Source organism: Myodes glareolus, chromosome 9 (assembly GCF_982192425.1).
Source record: "Myodes glareolus chromosome 9, mMyoGla1.1, whole genome shotgun sequence".
Classification (NCBI taxonomy): Eukaryota; Metazoa; Chordata; class Mammalia; order Rodentia; family Cricetidae; genus Myodes; species Myodes glareolus.
Window position 1 is genome coordinate 18,152,229 of NC_142034.1, and position 18,769 is coordinate 18,170,997.

The 18,769-nt window shown below is 37.9% G+C and overlaps 1 protein-coding gene across 6 annotated transcripts in view; it reads left to right on the forward strand.

Moving 5' to 3' along the window:
• Positions 1-18,769, forward strand: part of Kansl1 (KAT8 regulatory NSL complex subunit 1) — a 131,087-nt gene that overhangs the window by 44,061 nt on the left and 68,257 nt on the right. For 5 of the 6 annotated variants that reach the window (XM_087909884.1, XM_048445916.3, XM_085695894.2 and 2 more), the window contains one exon: positions 2,687-4,058. In XM_087909884.1, the coding sequence (XP_087766010.1) occupies positions 2,770-4,058 (1,289 nt within the window). In that variant the 5' untranslated portion in view covers positions 2,687-2,769. Of the gene's footprint in view, positions 1-1,405; positions 1,425-2,686; positions 4,059-18,769 lie in introns of those variants that run through there. The other variant, XM_048445913.3, reaches the window with a different exon arrangement.

Consider the following 18,769-nt stretch of genomic DNA (forward strand, 5'->3'; position numbering starts at 1 on the left):
TTTCAACACAGACTATCAAAAATGTGCTTGGGAGTCAAGAGTTAATAAAATCCTGGGAGCCCACATCAATTTGTTATTCCATAGGAAATGGTCAGCCCTGAATACAAAGTAACATGTAGACTGAGCCCGATGTATTTATAAATGCAGCAATTAATAAAAAATGAAAAAGGTCATGAATTTTGAAAAAAGAGCAAGGAGGGTTATTTGGGAGGGTTTAGAGGGCAGAAAGGGAAAGGGTAAATGACGTAACTATCTAGAAAATTAAAAATAGTCTTAAAATTAATAAAAATCCATAATCTTTACTGTTTTGTCAAGAACATCTTTTTAAAATCTACTGATAGTTAATTTTGTTACTGTGTGTAGGTAGGCTCATGCTATAGTGCATGTGTGGAAATCAGAACTACTTAAAGAAATTGCTTGTAAACACAAGTGATCAGGTTTGGTGGTGGGCATCTTGCTGAGCCATCTAACCGGCCCCAAGAATATCTTGAATGTAGATCACATTACTTTTTAAGCTACAAATGAGAAATACTGTGACTACTTGTATTGTTTGGTGCTATTGTCTTGATTTGTTCTAAAATACCAGCAGTTTCACTTATCTTTGTTTTTGGACTCTCATTGCAAATGGTTAACACTGTCTATAAAGGGCAGAGCCAGTAGAGATGACTCAGTGAGCTTGAAGCACTTAATGGCCTGCATGCCATTGCTTGGTCCCACGTGGTACAATGAGAGAACCAAATCCTGCACAGTGTCCTCTGACGTCTGTAGGTGTGCTGCGGTATGCACACACACACCCATCCAAAAATAAATATAAAAATAAATTATTTTTTTAATGATTTTAATGTGTGTGGGTATTTTGCCTGTATGTCTCATGTTTATGAGGGTGTCAAACCCCTGGGTGCTTAAGTTGCAATTGTGAGATGCCATATGAGTGCTAGTAATTGAACCTGGGTCCTCTAGAAGAGCAGACATTACTCTTAACTGCTAAGCCACCTCTAGTCTTCATTATATTCTTTTTTTTTTTTTTTTAAGGCAAATGATGTTTTAGTATTATTGTGGAAAGATTGACCTTCAAAATGGTCTTTCAAGGCTGGCGAGACAGCTCAGTCCTTAAAAGCTCACTTGCACCTGCGTTCCATGTCTAGAATCTACTGCGAAAGGAGACAGCCAATTTATAAAAGTTTTCTAATGGCTACACTCACACTGTAGGCATAAGTGTGCCCACAAGTACCAATATACATATACACCACCACCAGCAACAGCAACCAAATAATTGAGGGGCGGGGCGTGCGTGTGTTTTGAGATCCTCAGAGGTACAGAGATTGTGCTTTTAGAGGTAGCTGATGTAGCCCTTTATATAGGTTTCCTTTTGCTTCCAGACCCAGATAGATGAATCGGGAATGAAGAAGCAGCAATTAATTGAGGTATGTCGTTAAGAAAATGAGCTAGGACAAGAAAGGAAAAAGTTCATTGAAAGAAGAAAATGAATTCTGAACTTCCAAGGATGAGAGGATTAGAAAGTTGATGAGTGCAGCTCAGAATTTTTTTTTTTTTTTGAGAATAAGTGGTTCTTATACTAGTAGTTGTTGCTACGGAAGTGAGTTCATGGAGAAGGCAAAAGAAAGAGATCTTGGGCAGGACCAACATTTTAAGAGGTTCAAAAGGAAGAAGAGGTTAGAATTACAATGCGAAGGATATCAGGAAAGGAAATTTCAAGAAAGTTAGCACTACCTAATTAATGCTTAGAAGAAAGTCAGAATGGGACTGTTGATTTAATAATTTGATAATGGCATTGCTGGTTAGCTTTCCTGGAGTGCAGTGGGGATGGAAGCTATTCTAGAGAAGTGAAGAGTGTAATTTCTTTTGAAGTGTTTTTGGGTAATGGAGACGAAGTTATGTTGGACTATTAAAGACATAGATTTGCACTGAGAAATAGCCCATTAGAAAAGATACTATGTGCTATCTGAAAGAAAAGAAAATAAAGTGAATTGATGTTACAGCATGTTATAGTTAACTTGGTAATAACAAAAATTTGTGAGGAAGTTAATGAAGCTAGATTCCCAGGCAGAAAAATAACACAGACCCATAAGACTTGGCATAACATTTTTTTAAAATGAGAATAAGAAATTTTCTTTTCTCCTATTACTGGGTATTCATCTTATGGTCATTAAATCTAATAATTTAGCATTTAAAGAGGTTTTCTTTTTCTTCCTGCCCGCATCCCCTTTTTGGTTTTTCAAGGTGTTTCTCTGTGTAGCTCTGGCTGTCCTGGAACTCACTCTGTAGTTCAGGCTGGCCTCAGACTCAGATCTTCCTACCTCTGCCTCCAGAGTGCTGGGATTAAAGGCATGTGCCACCACTACCTGACAAAGAGGTTTTCTTTTTAAATGCAGGTAATTGTAAGCATTTGTGATTATTTCAGAATGAGACTTTTGTTTTGACAATATTCAACCTGTGGTTAACAAGTGGCCCAAAGGGTTGAATTATTTTCTTGTGAAAGGATTGTGTTCCTCTCCTTCTCCAAGTGAAAGACATATGAAGACTTCAGAATGGTTCCATAGTTAATTCTCGTTTTTTGGAGACAGGGTTTGGATGATAGCCTCAAGTGGTGCTTCTGTTGAAAATATGTGTTGTTTTTGAATGTTCTTGTATTTCTGACTTCTGTTTTTTTCTCTCTCTCTTTCAGTCTGTTCTCAGGGGAGGCAGTAAGGGGCCGTGGAGCTGGCCTCAGCACTGGGAGAGGCTGGACTTCCTGTCTCTCTGTGCTGAATGGCTGCGATGGCGCCCGCTCTCACTGACGCAGCAGCTGAAGCACACCACATCCGGTTCAAACTGGCTCCCCCATCCTCCACCTTGTCCCCTGGCAGTGCCGAAAATACCGGCAACGCCAATATCCTTATTTCTGCCAACGGAACCAAAAGAAAAGCCATTGCTACAGAGGATTCCGGTCTAGACTTCCGAAACAATCCTACCAAGGAAGACTTGGGAAAGCTGCAACCATTGGTGGCATCTTATCTCTGCTCTGATGTAACATCTGTTCCTGCAAAGGAGTCTTTGAAATTACAAGGGGTTTTCAGCAAGCAGACAGTCCTTAAATCTCATCCTCTTTTATCTCAGTCCTATGAACTCCGAGCTGAGCTGTTGGGGAGACAGCCAGTTTTGGAGTTTTCCTTAGAAAACCTTAGAACCATGAATACAAGTGGTCAGACAGCTCTGCCACAAGCGCCTGTAAATGGGTTGGCTAAGAAATTGACTAAAAGTTCAACACATTCGGATCATGACAATTCCAGTTCCCTCAATGGGGGAAAACGGTCTCTCACTTCATCTGCTCTGCAGGGAGGTGAAGTGGGGACATCCGACTCTGGGAACTTGAAGGGGGGTATGACCAATTGCACTCTTCCACATAGAAGCCTTGATATAGAACACACAACTCTATACAGCAATAATAGTACTGCAAACAAATCTTCTGTTAATTCCATGGAACAGCCGGCACTTCAAGGAAGCAGTAGGTTATCACCTAGTACAGACTCCAGCTCTCACTTGACAAATGTTAAGTTAGAGGTCAAAAAGTCTCCTCTGTCTTCCATTCTTTTTAGTGCTTTAGACTCTGACACAAGGATAACAGCTTTGCTGAGGCGGCAGGCTGATATTGAGATCCGTGCCCGCAGGTTACAGAAGCGATTACAGGTTGTGCAAGCCAAGCAGGTGGAGAGGCATTTACAGCACCAACTGGGTGGGTTTTTGGAAAAGACATTGAGTAAGCTGCCAAACTTGGAATCCTTGAGGTCCCGGAGCCAGTTGATGTTGACCCGGAAGGCTGAAGCTGCCTTGAGAAAAGCTGCCAGTGAGACTACCACTTCAGAGGGACTTAGCAACTTCTTGAAAAGTGATTCAATTTCAGAAGAATTGGAGAGATTTACAGCTAGTGGCATAGCCAATCTGAGGTGCAGTGAACAAGCATTTGATTCAGATGTCACGGACAGTAGTTCAGGAGGAGAGTCCGATATTGAAGAGGAAGAACTGACTCGAGCTGATCCTGAGCAATGCCATGTACCCCTGTGAGTAGAACCCATGATGATGCAGTCATTCTTGTAAAATATTGGGGCAAGATTTAATTAAATCCCCATTTTGCAAAGAATATAATCTTTGTATGTTGACCACTAGGTTGCATTAATCTTTTCCTAGTTTTAGGTAAGTAAATGCATATACCTGAAGTGGAAAAATGGAAAGCATTTCTGCTATGATATGTTGCTGTGTACTAAAAGTTCTTTTTAAGTCTTACAAAAAGAAACTAGAAAATATAACTGAGTAGATTTTTTTGTAACTATGGAATGATTTAAGCCTTAATGTGTAACTTGACATTTTGTTGCTTTTAGGAAGTTGGGACAAGTGATAATTTAGTTAACTTGGTTGAAATTTAGCAGTGCTTTCCTTTGTACTTTCAATTTCCCTACCTGGTCTGCTATTTTATGAGATTTTCTTTGTGTTGGAAAAGCAAACTTGTTTCCCCTCTGCTTTCAACTGTCTTTAACAGTCAACAGAGAGAAGGCATCCATGACCATGAATAGTTTGATTTTCCCCTCTCAACAAGGAAGCAGTCACTTGTAGTGGATAGCAGCTGTTTGTCTTATAATTTAATTTTAATTCTGATATTTCTAGAGGTAATTGTGCCAGATCTCACAGTAGGAGGATATAGTCTTCAAGATTGCCCCCCAGTACTACTTCAGAAAACCAATTGCAAACCCCAGATTGTTTTATCTGTGTTTCTGACTACTTGGCTATAAATCAATATTCTTAAAATTTGGTTCTCATAGTTGGTTGATTTGCTTGAGCAACTCAATACGCAGAAACACTGTCTTAATATTTGTCATTTTTTGTTGTTGATATTACAAAGAAAACAGGTGAATACATACATATGGGTGAGATGTGAGGAAGGGAGGTGCAGAGATTCAGTGCCTTTACTGGACATTCTATTCTCTAGAAACTTAATGTGTGCAACTATCTTGACGTTCTAGATTCTGTCCTTTTTGATTTTTATTGGGGAGTTTGGCTAGATAGATCTGAAATTATAATTACCTAAATTGTAATTGGTGATGATCTTTATTCCCTTTCACTTCTGTTTGTTGGGTAGGACCAAAAATTTCAGTGGTCTAAGCCCACTTTTGTCTTTCTGGTGACTAGCTCCCATCTTCAGGTTATTTCTGGATGCCAGCCATCAGTTCAACCATTGAAAAAGATTATCACTTGCTTGGAGAGCCCAAGGATTCTTTCTAGTAATTTGGTGCCAGGAGACAAAACCAATATGTAGTTCACAGTATCATATTCTAAGGACTAACTAGAAAATGCTTCAGAATATTTTAAACATTGCCCTTTTATGTAATCCACTTTTTATTTCTTGATTCTGTTCTTTAAACACGGTGTATGCGTATGTATGCAAGTGTGTGTGCGTGTGTGTATGTAAGATTCAGTCTTTGTTTTGCCTTAATTTGAGTTCTTAATATCTGAGTTCAAGGCCAGCAGAGTAAATTCCAGGACAGCCAATGTTACACAGAGAAACCCTGTCTCAACCCCTTATCCCCAAATTGTATGTGAAACATATATGTGCCTGCTGCTTTTGGAGGTCAGAAGATGATATGTGGAATTCCCTGGAATAGGAGTTAGAGACTGTTATGAATTGCTGTGTGTGTACTGGGAAACAAACCTTGGTTCTTTGCAAGAACAGCAAGTACTCTTAACCACTGAGTTGGCTCTTAGCTCTTGTTTTTGTTTTGTGAAATCAGTTGTAATATGCAGTTTAGACTGGCCTTTATTAAAAATCATCCTACTTTAGTTTTCTGAGGATTAAAGGTGTGTACCACCATATTCAGCTAGATATGTTTGGGTTTTTTTTGTTTTTTGTTTTTTTGATTCAGCAAAGTTAATTATGTATTGTGTTTTGAATCTCCTCAGGATTGCATACTGCTCTGGCTTTTTTCTCTTTTTTTTTCTTTCGTGTCCTCCCCCCACCTCCCTCCCCAAGACTGTGTAACCCTGGCTGTCCTGGTATTTACTCTGCTGGCCTTGAACTCAGATATCTGCCTGCCTCTGTTTCCTAAATGCTTGGGATTAAAGGCGTGTGCCATCACCACCCACACCACCCAGCTCACCTTTTTTTTTTTCTTTTTTTGTCCTACATTCATATACTTAAGGAAGCTTACTTGAAGGTGAATTAATCTACCTTTTTTATTTTTTATTTTATTTTATTTTTTTGGTCTTTAAGAAAGATTTTCTCTTTTCTTTTTTTTCGTGCCCCCCCCACCTCCCTCCCCAAGATTGGAAGCATTTTTGTGTCTTTAATTCTTAAGAATGTTTTAATCCAATGTGAAATCTGATTCAGAGGGCTGAAAGTAAAACTTAGTGATTGAATACTTTTGTAGCATGCACAAAAGCACTGGTTTCAATCGCAAGCACTTGTCATTCCCACATAAACCAAATTAACAATCCTCTAACAACAAAGACATGAATTACCCAAAGAGAGCTTAATCTGTAGGATAATCTAGTTGACTGTCCTGGAACAAGCTCTGTAGACAGGCTGACCTCAAAGTCAGATCTGCTTGCTTACTCCCTAGTGCTGGGATTAAAGGAGTGCACAACTACCTGGCAGGGATTACCCCCTTTTCTTTTTTTTTTAAGATTTATTTATTTCTTAGGTATGCAGTGTTCTGTATGTCCGCAGACCAGAAGAGGGCACCAGATCTCATTACAGATGGTTGTGAGTCATCATGTGATTGCTGGGAATTAAACACAAGTCAGGACTTCTGGAAGAGCCAGTGCTCTTAACCGCTGAGCCATCTCTCCAGTCCCCCCCCCTTTTTTTTTCTTTTTCTTTTTTTTCCTTTTTTCAAGACAGGATTTCTCTGTAACTTTGGAGCCTGTCTTGGAACTAGCTCTTGTAGACCTGGCTGGCCTCGAACTCAGAAATCCACCTGCCTCTGCCTCCTGAGTGCTGGGATTAAAGGCGTGCGCCACTGCCGCTTGATGAGGGATTATACTTTTTGCGGGGCTAGGGAGATAGGGTCCTCCTCCTTCTACCCTGAGTGCTGAGATAACATGTGATTACTACTGTGCCTTGAAAGTTTCTGAGAACAAACAGGACTTTGTGCATTAGGGATAAGTACACACTACCAACTGAACTACTTCCCCAGCCCAAAGGAATAAGTAGCCTTTCAAAAACTTCTTTCCTGGGTTCATGTTGTTTTTCCTTTCTTGTTTCATGCTTCAGTCTTGTGCTTAATTTTATGCTAACCTGTATTCTGTTTGTGTAGTGGCCTTCTAAAGCCTATTTCAAATCAGTTTCCTCCAAATAAACTTGCTGGTGTGTAATTCAATGGCAGTGAAGGACTTTCTTGAATTTTGGATATTTTTGGATGCAGTGGAGCTACCTTTTTATTTCTTAATAGTAAATAGGGAAAATTTCTTAATGCTTGTGAGATTTTGAAGGAAGTCAAGTCAGAATTTGGGGTGTTAACTGCTGCAGATGTAGCTGCTCTTAAGAATTGTAATATATCTTTGTTTTACAGTGGTCTTAGGTAACTCCTGTGGAAAGGATAATGTGACCCCAGAGGGATCAGGACCCATACATAGGTTGAGGACCACTGATGTAGGGAGACCCTGTGTCAAGAAAGAAAGCTTTTTCTTGCAAATCTAGTTACTACAAGAACTTGGAAGGTATGGAGGAACATTGAAGAATATCCTGGTTGGTTTTCATTGCTTAGTTTGCATTTTTGTCATTTCAGTGCCAAAGTTAGGTTTATTGTCAGCATCTGATGCTTTATTTTTGTTAGCTTGTTTTGCAAGTATCAGAAAATCGGATTGAAGAAATAGAGTTTATTTTCTTAGAATTTGCGAAATTATTCCTCAAGAGTGCATAGTGTAGTAAAAAGAATTCTCAACTGCTGTTGAGAATTAATTCTGTCTTTCTAGGCTTGAGTTCCTTACTTAACACTTAGAGATTGCACCTTTTTCATTATTGTTAACTTGTTTTGTAATGATTGGGTCAGACCTCCCTGCCTGGGAAAGGCTGTCTTCACTGTTCCAGCAGAGATATTCTTGCATTTTGTTGTGTATGTTGAGGGGCCTGGTTATTTAACTCTCAACACTTATATTTTAATAGGGAGTCAGCCTGAGCCTCGGAGTCAGTCACAGAGCTGGAGTAGGCCTCTTGTTTCTCTCAAGAGGCAGCCAGCCTGATGCTCTGTATGTGTGCTTACAGTAACTGTTTAGTGTAGGTGTGTGTTCACCTGCTGAAATGAAAAATATCGCTTTGTAAGATTATGCTGTTTTGAGTGTAGGAGAAGGGTGGGGTACTGTAAGAATAAAGACAAAATCCTTTTCCAGATGAAAATCCTTTTCACTTAGTAAAGCTGCTTGTTGGAATGGTAATATTTGATAAAATAATCTCCCTAATGAAAGCTATCATTTAATCTCTCCCTTTCCCCAAAAACAAAATGATAAAACAATTTCTGTCTTGTATTTATTGGTAAGTACATATAATAAAACTCTGTGTGTGTGTGTGGGTATGTGCACATGGTACATACAGTTCCTGCCGAGAATAGATTAGGTTATTGGATCCCCAAGATCTGGAGTTATAGGCAGTTATGAGCAGCCTGATGTGCAGGCTGGGAATCCAGCTTGGGTCCTTTGCAGCAGCAGTGTTCATTCTTTAATGGCTGAGCTATCTCTCTCTAGCTTCCTTCCACATTTTATTGTTTTTGTTTATGTAGCCCTCCTGCCAACCCCACACCCACCCTCACTTTAAACAGTAATGTGCGCCCCAAGTGCTGGCCGCACCTCCCCCCTCCACAAAATGGTTACTTTTTAAAAGTCTGATAGAAATCTAAGGCCCTTGTTGGTGGTGGAATACTCTTTTCATCCTAGGAGGCAGAGGCAGGTTGATCTCTGTGAGTTTGAGACCTTCAGAGCAAGTTCCAGGACAACCAAGGTTGTTAACACAGTAAAACCCTATCTTGGGGGAAAAAAAATAAATAAATAAAAGTTTGAAACCTAAGGCCCTTACCTTAGGTTTGATTCCATTACTGAAAAATGTCAGAAATAAAAGTAAAGCCGTGACATTGTAAAATTGATATATGTAGAACAAATAAAGTATGTAAAGTCATCTGATCTGTCCATATCAACACAACTTTATGTCTGCTTTTCAGATGCATGAAGTAAGCATAGTTGACTTCTTCATTGACTTATTTGCCTTTTAGATGTTTTAGTCTGGGGTAAAGAAGCTTAGCTTCCTTTCTCCTAGTCCAGGGTTTATATAAATGTTCAGTTGGATGAAAATAGTATTCTTTTTAATCTGGCACTCTCCCAGGAGATTTTTCTTTTCTAAGTATTCTTTCGGCACACCCTGTCCATAGTGGATTTTGCAAGATCCTTATTCAGAAGACTGGGAGGACAGGCCTATGTAAGATGAAAACAGGATGAATGTTGCTTAACATTCATTTGTTTCTGACCATGTGTATATGAAATTCATATGCAAAACTGTCAAACATTCACAGGAGTAATTTGGCTTGTAAGGGTAAGTAGAAAATTTGCTCAGTTTAGTTAGTTGATTGTTCTCCATGTTGAAAATACTTAAGACTTTATTGTAAATGATAACCTGTCAAGAAGTGGGCCCTGCATTCATTCTAGAGTTGAGATACAATGTGACTTAGAAATTTTTTAGGTAAATGTGTAGTCCCAGTGATAAATTGTGCATGTGTATATTATATGTGTATTATATTTTGCATTTTGTTTTGATTTTTGAGATGGTGTCTCTGTAGTTGTCTGTCCTGGTATGGGGATTAAACACATATGCCACCTCATCTGTCACTATAGTTTTTATATATTTTTTTAAATATTTATTTTATATCAATGAGTGTTTTTGCTGTACATATGTCTATATCGCACAAGTACCTGCGGAGTTCAAATACCAGAGGGTGTCTGGTTTCCTAGAATTGGAGTTGCAGATAGTTGTAAACCGCCCTGTAGGTATTTGGAATTAAACCTGGGTCCTCTGGAAGAGCAGCACATACTTTTAACCACTGAGCGCTTGCTTGTGTGCGATCTCTCTCTCTCTCTCTCTCTCTCCTCTCTAGTTTTATATTGTGTTAAATATGAGTTATTTCCATACATATTTAAAACAGTGTTTAAAATATATGTTTCTGTGGTTTGCTCTAAATACACAGTGCTAGAGTATTAATCCATCTAATGTCTTAAATTGGTTTTTGGGTTTGGTTTTTTTTTTTTTTTTTTTTTTTAGATGGCATCAGCTCTGGTTGGTGTGGAATTTGCTATGTAGATCAGCCTGCCTCAAACTCTCAGAGGTCTCCCTACCTCTCTCTTCAAGTGCTTGGATTAAATTTGTCTGCCACTACTCCCAGCTCTAATTTCTTTGTTTAAAAACTCGAGACTAACCTTCAAGTAAACTATGTTGCTAAGGATGATCTTGAACTCCTAATCCTTTTTCCTTACCCTCCAAGTTCTATTATTATACCACTATATCTGCAAATATCTCTAATTTGATCAATGAATGCGATTGACTGATGAACTTTATGGAAAGGTATAGCCTGGAACTGCTTCCACATTCCTTGTAGGATGTCGGTTCAATATGATGCATAAACTTTATCCCTTCCCTTTTGTCAGAGGAGTTACCTTAAGAGTTACTACGAATATGTCATCCTGAAGTTAATTGCAATGTCTATTCTAGAAGAGTTCAGAATTCTCTGAGCAAAGAATAATAATAATAACTTTCAATGGATTCTTATTATTTGGAGACTGGCTTTTCTTGATTAGATCCATATTAATTTTGCCTCAAAAGGGCAAGGAAACACTTTGGAAGTAAGGAATGATGACACATGAGAATGGAAAGTTTGGTTCTTGTTTTCAAAGAGTATTAGGTTTTATTAATTTTTATCATCTCCATCATGGTAATAAAAAAGAAAGCATTTGTTAGACATTGTGTGCCTAGTACTAGGTATATGTCATGGGCACTTATAAAGTATTAGTTGTTTGGTTTTTTTGTTTTGTATTCTTTTGTTTTTTTGAGGTAGGATCTCTATTTTACTCTGGCTCTATTGGAACTCTGTATGTAGACCAGGTTAACCTTGAACCAACAGAGATCCACCTGCCACTGCCTCCTGAATGCTGGGATTAAAAGTGTGTGTACACAACCTATAGTAGGAATTTGCATATTATGGGCAATAATACTGGGCCCTTGGAGGGGGAGGAGTGATTTACTTTTGTCTAAGATAAAAAAAATTGGAACAGAGACACAAATTGACTTTGGGTCAAGGATATTACATAATTTCAATAAGAGATAGAGTGGGTCAGTTCTAAGGATGAGGGAACTGAGAGTGAGACTGTTCTATTGGTTATCAGTGAAAAGCTATCTGTGGTCTTGGCATTGTATAGAAATCAATAGCCATTTTAGTCTAGAAATGTCAAACTTAATTTTTGCATGGATAATAGATGATATTAAATATGTAAGGTTTATTTATGTGTATCTTATTTTAAAAAGATATAAAGTTAGTTGGATCAATTGGTGACTCTCTGGTAGTATAAAACTAAATGTAGTATAAGACAGAAGGGTCATTGCTATAGCCTTGCTTCAGATAAGACCTTGAATGAGAGCAGCAGACATAGAATTAGGAGAAAAAATGGTCCAGGTATAATATTGATGTCCTGGAGAATTTTAGAGATAAGATTGGGGACAAGCACAAATTTGTCATTTGCAAATAAGAAAAAAAAGACATTTCAGGTGACTTCCTTGTTAAAGATTATTAAAGAGTCAGTACTGTAATAGAGGTCTTGACTCCCAGTGTAATATCTTCCCTTGATTAAACACACTAGAAACTTGATGATTCTAGTTTTAGGTTTAGAAACTAGATGGATTTTGATTTTAGGAAACTGACGGGATTCTGATGGAAATTGGAAAAATTGGCAAAAAAAAAAAAGATGATGTTTGAGAAGATCTTTTTGTTGAAGAATGGTGACTTTGACTTTTAGCTTTTATCTTTAGATCTTAGGTTTTTTCCTATGACTTTGAAGCAAAATTTTAACTTAAATTTTGTTATACTCCATGAATAACCAGTTAGCCATAAAGAATATATTGAGTAAGGTTATTCTTACTCTGATTAGAAATTCTACTTTCAGCTGGGCAGTGGTGACTTTAATCCCAGCACTGGGGAGGCAGAGGCCATCAGATCTCTGTGAGTTCAAGGCCAGCCTTGTTTACAGAATGAGTTTCAGGACAACCAGAGCTACATAGTGAAACCATGTCTCAAAAAACAAAAAAAATAAATGAATAAACAAACCATTTCTTGGAAAACTATGTTGAATGTGTGGTAGGTAGTCAAAGAGTCCCGTGTGGCTCTAATACCCTTGATGTTTTAATTTGTTGGGGACATCATTGATTAGATTTAAATGTTACCTTTATATTTGAGATAATTTAGGGATAATACTTAATGATCATCTTTTTAGATACATCTGGCAGCTTAGCACTATGTTCTATTACCCAAACACGAAAGGGCTTATTTTTTTTTTTTTAGGATTTATTTATTATGTATACACTGTTCTGTCTGCATGTATGCCACCAGACCAGAAGAGGGCACCAGATCTCATTACAGATGGTTGTGAGCCACCATGTGGTTGCTGGGAATTGAACTCAGGACCTCTGGAAGAGCAGGTAGCACTCCTAACCTCTGAGCCATCTCTCCAGGCTGAAAGGGCTTATTTTTATATTACACTGAATTTCTATGGTGAGGGTCTATGTGACCCTCCTATTTTTGCATTCATAATGCTGAACACAGAAGTCTTTGTTGACAAAATAGAAATCGATCTTCTTTGTTCCTAAGTTACATGTTCTGAAAGTTACATGGTAAATAGATCTTTATTGAAACACAGTAATGTAATACTTCCTCCATATATTTATTACATGCTATTTTTTCCATATAAATATTCTTCCAATATTCCATACATATTTAGACAGCTGAATAGATATAGTTACATAATTATAAAAGGTAAAATATTATAAATTTCTGTGAGGATTTTCCTGCTTTGCCTTGATCGATGGAGAGAAAAGAACTCTGGGTAACAGCTTGGACAGTTAGTAACTTTATGAGCTAGACTAGGCAATACTACATTTTTTAATTTTATTTGAGACAGGCCTCTACATAGCTTTGGCTGTCCTCAAACTGATAGCTCCCACTGCCTCCCCAGTGCTGGATTTAAAGCACTATTCCTGTCAATACCATACTTTTTAATTAAAAATATTTTCCCCATGCAAAATAGACATGATATGTGGTTTGACAGCTTACCTTGTTTTCTGTGGTGTTTAAAGAGGATTAAATGGTTGTGAAAATTAAAAGCTTGTTCATATGTGCTATGGAGAAAGTCTCAGAATCCTGTGGTTAATGAAGGATTTATTCTGGTGCTTTTCACAATCAAGTCTCACTATTGAGTGCATTCTGAGATGTTTTGTGGAAGCTCATTTTGTGTTAAGATCTTATAAGGTTTCTCAAATAGGGAACAAAGGAATAAATAAAAAGGGAGAAATTAATGTGTTGGAGCATCTTTTGTTTGTTTCACTTAGAGATTGTTTTTTCTTAGACACATTTCAGATGAAAGTGGAACTTTTTGATTGCTGGTTTCTGTTTTGATAGGGACTCACTGTGATAGTCACAATGATCTTGAATTCACAGTTCTGCTTTGGCCTCTCTTGACTGCTGAGATTACAGTTGTGTCCTATCTGGAAAGTCTTGTTTGATACCTTGCTCATAACAGAAAGGGTTTCTAAAGTTGATAAGCTGCTTTAACTTGATCCTGCATAATTTTTCCCCCCGTAGGATCTCTATGTAGCTCTGGAACTGTCTTTAGACCAGGCTGGCTTTGATCCTCTGCAACTCTGCCTCCCTACTTTGTGTGTATGTTAAACATTGTATAAAATTACTGTGCAGATAAAAATCAAGAGCTAAACAATAACTACTTACTGACTCCTAAGAAAAGGAAATTTTTGTTTTAACAACACAAAAGCATTCCTTAGGAAGTTACTCTATTTGGCTCTTTCAAAGTTATTTTAGAAAGTATGCATGAACTGGGTGGTGGTGGTGCATGTCCTTAATCCCAGCACTTGGGAGGCAGAGGCAGGCAGATCTTTGTGATTTCGAGGCCAGCCTGGAGCTAGTTCCAGTTCAGCCTCCAAAGCTACAGAGAAACCTGTCTAGAAAAAAAAAAAAAAACGAAAGAGAGGAAGAGGGAGAGCGCGAAACCATGTGTGTCTATAAGCATACGTCCTTGTCTTATGCATATGGAAGCTACATACCAACAGTGATGCATTCCTCCATTGTTTCTCTGCCTTACCTATTTTTTCACTGAAGTTAGAGCTCAATGATTGACCAGAAAGTCTAGCTAACAAGGCCCAGGGAGCCTACAATCTACACCTTCTCCTTGGTATTACAGTCATGAGGTGTACTGTGCCTAACTCTTTGTTGTTGTTTTGTTTTGGGTGTCGTCCCCCTATCTCTCCCCCCACCCCGAATAGGGTTTCTCTGTAACAGTCCTGCTTTTCCTGGAACTTGCTTTGTAGACCAGGCTGGCCTTGAACTAACTGAGATCTGCCTGCTTCTGCCTCCCAAGTGCTGGGATTAAAGGCTTGAGCCACCACTGCCCGACTGTGCCTAGCTTTTGACATGTGCTGGGGGGGTTCTGACTGAGAGCCTCATACTTTCTTGGTAAGTATCTTACTTCTCAGAACCCCCTTTCAAAACTCTAGATGAAAAATTTGAGGAATTGACTATAAATTCCAGATTCTGCATTAACAAATTGGTTGTGTAAGAAAAAGAAAATTGTGGTGTTGGAGAGATGGTTCCACAGTTAAGAGCACTTTCTACTCTTGAAGAGGACCTGGGTTCGGTTGCCAGTAACCATTAACAACCATCAGTAACTCTTCTTTTCAGGAAATCCAACATCTTCCTCTGACTTGCTTAAACACCAGGCATAAATAAGGGCCTAATCCTTCATCAAGAACTATTGACTGTTGATGACTGCTGGAGGAGGGGCCAGTATCTTCAGTTTATTGGAAACATGCATTTTCTATCTGTAAACTCTATAGACTGTTAATAATGTATTTGTAGTTGGTTTGTTTTATTTTGTTGTTCACTTGTATTTGAGCTGGGTCTTGAGCTACAGCTCAGGCAGATTGGGAAATTGAGGTCCTTCTGCCTGTGTTTAATTGGTGGTTCATCATCTTTATGAGAAGTTAAAAATGAGGAGGTTTTGCTTGATAAACTAAAGTTGACAACTTCATCTAAATTTTAATTTAGCTATGAGAACACTGATGTGTCTGAAAAGGGGTCAGGAAGTGATTTTGATCATAACATCCCCCTTTCTTACCCTGGTATAGCAAGGGTCTTAGCTCACATACACACATCACTTAGCTGCGTTCTCAGATTGATGTTTGATTTAGAACAACAAAATAATGCCCCCAAACTATTGGCTTTTGTTGGGGGGGGAGCCACTTTATGTAGTAAATAGTAAAACCATAATAGCAAAGATAACAGTTTGGGGGGCCTAGATTGAAACTTACTTCAGACCCATTGTTTCCATCAGTTTTGTGAAACAGTTAAGTGTAATATTTCAAGACTTTGACTTAGACCTTTAAGCTGCCACACTACCTCCAGTGACATTGACTCTGATATACACTCTTCAGAAAGAAAAGCACTTTAACTGTTTTCTTCCAAAGTAAGCTAAGTCTAGAGGTTTCTAAAATATTTTCTATTAACAGAATTTTTCTTTGACCTCTCTTCTGTTGGATAACCTCTGAATTTAAGCATACAGATTCCTTTTTAATAATTTATTCATTTTCTTAAATTTCCATATATGCATACAGTATGTATTTTGATCACATTGACCATCCTGTTCCCCAGCGCCTCTTCCCAGGTCTATCTCCATTCATAAATGTGATTATTCTTTATCTTGAGACCTCTACTGGATTTAAATATATGTTTCACTTTATATACATTCACATTTGCAAACTAAAGGAAATTTTAGTTCAGAAAACAAGAAAAACCATTTTTTCACTTTAAAATAGTGTAAGTATTTTAAAGAGAGCTATAGGTACTTTAATAGGTGCATACATTGTCTAGTTTTGCAAACATGAAAAAGCAGTTAGTGATCTTAAAGTATTGTGAATTTTTAATAATCGTTAACACTGAGCTCAGACTTAAGCTCGGCAGCAAACACCATTCATTACTTGATGAGCCACCTCATCAGACCCCAACCCTGCTCTTTCCTTAAAGATTAATTCTTTTTGTGGTCTACCTGGCCAGGTTATTATTTCGTTGAACGTTTGTACATCAAAAGGTGTCAAGTCATTGTTAAGAAAATAGCTATGTTGCTAGTGATCAGTGATGTTGAGTAATTGTTAGTAAGGAAATAGTGAGATATGTTTTTAGTGACCCGGGTGTGAGTGTTGCTGAGTTTTTTCTTTTCCTCCCTGTTTTTTTTTTCTTTCCCAGGGCAACACACACAACAACACACACATACCATTACTGAGCTATAAAATTAAACATTTTGAGCAATTTCACATCCTAACCTTTTTATCTAGATATTAATCTATATATAGTATTAAGCAGGTATCTTTATTTTTTAAACTAAAACATAGACTAAACCTAATTTGATAAATTTTTATAAAATTTAATAAGATAAGTTTTTACTTTATCTTAAGTAATCACCAAAGTACCATAAATATAGGTTTGGAGAAATGACTCGGGTTGGGTGCAAACTGCTCTTGTAGAGGATGGGAATTTGATTTCCTGCCACTCTGATCACGGGGATATAACTCTGTCCCAGAGGATCTGTTGTCCTTTCTGTACTCTGTGAGTACCTTGACACTTGAGTTTATATAAAAATACTATAATAATAACAACAAAAATAACATTTCAGATTTAGTCTTTACCATATGTCATTTGACGTTATTGTTATTCTAAGAAGGTAGCTCTTGAAATGTTGGATCCAACTGATGTCATCCAGAAACTAGTTCGTATCCTGTCAGAGAAAGAATTTATACTGTGATGATGTTTCTGGTGTTTGGATAGTGGAAATACTTAAAAGGAATTATATAAATGGGTGTGGGAACTAAGATGTATAGGCGTTTTACTAGACTATCTATATGTTACTTAGTTTTTTCTTTTAGATCAGCCATAAGTGAGGAAAACCCTTCGAGTTTTTAAAAACAGCCTTATTGAAATGAATTTATATATAGTTCTCACTACTCCCTTTTTATTTTATTTGAGACATGTAGCCCAGGCTGTGAGTTGCAGATACTGACTTTAAGAACAAAATAGCTATTTGCTCATTAATTTGTTCATTCGTTCATTGGTGTGTATGTGTGTGTCGGTGTGCCATAGTACAAATGTGGAGAGCAGGCAGGATAATTTGTGAGATTTGGTTTTCCCTTTATCTATCTTGTGAGTCCCAGGAACTTGGTAGCAAGCACATTTATTTGCTAAGTTATCTTAATGGCCTTCAGTTAATTTCTTTGTTAAAAATTATTTATTGTTGGGGAATATTACTTTAAGGTGTATGACTTTTGTTTATGCTGCAGTTGTTTAACTCTGTGAAGCTATGATACTTTGCCTGTGTAAAACACCTGATATCCTAATAAAGATCTGAACGACCAATAGGCAGGAGCAAGGATAGGAGAGGCAGGCAGGGAGAGAGTATAGAAGGATAACCAAGGAAGATGTCGGGGGCCAGCCACTCAGCCTGCCATGTAGTAAAATCAAAAGTAAGATATATAGAAGAAAAGGGAACAGCCCAGAGGCAAAAAGTAGTCAGGATAATTTAAGAAAAGCTGGCAAGAAATAATTCAAGCTAAGGCCAGGCATTCATAACTAAGAATAAGCCTCTGTGTGTGACTTATTTGGGAGCTAGGTGGTGGGCCCTCACAAAAATCAAAAGAGTAAAATTTCACATAACATTTTGGTGACCCATGTTGTACACCGATTGTCCTCTTTAAGTTCTTGCTGCCTTTTAATCCTGGGCTTTTAGAATCAGCAACTTCACAACCCTGCAGTGGTTAGGACTGAAGCCTGAGGGAATTCTGTTCCCTCAGGCGCTGACTCTTTTCAAAGTTACAAAGGGTCTTAACTAAATCTTTGTCCCTTTAAATAACTCAAGATTCAAGGTTTGAGATGGAATTCTCCTCAGACTGAATAGCAAGTAGCTCACTTCCTCCTCCCATATCTCCAAAAGCCATTCAAGCTTCTCCTTGCCTCTCCTTAAGAACCCTTCTCCACTTGGCTCCTCCCTACCACTTCCTGTCAGCTAGTTGCTAACAGCCTCCTGACCACAGGTAAATTTTAATCAAGTACATCTTTACATCATTAAACAAATGTTCCAGAGCATAAACAAAAGTAACATATCTTAAAATAATCTATGACCGTTTTTTCTTATTTTATGTATATTGTTGTTTGCCCACATGTATGTCTGTCTGAGGGTGTTGAATCTCCTGGAACAAGAGTTACAGACAAGTTGTGAACTGCCATGTGGATCCTGGCAGTTGAATTCGAAACCTCTGTAAAGAGTTGCCAGTTCCCTTATCACTGGCTCATCTCTCCATCCACTAAAAGTGGTATATTTGTGTGTGTGTGTGTGTGTGTTACTTGTTTGTTTTTTGTTTTGTGTATTTTTCTAGACAGGATTTCTCTGTAGCCCTGACTGCTGGAACTCATTGTATAGAACA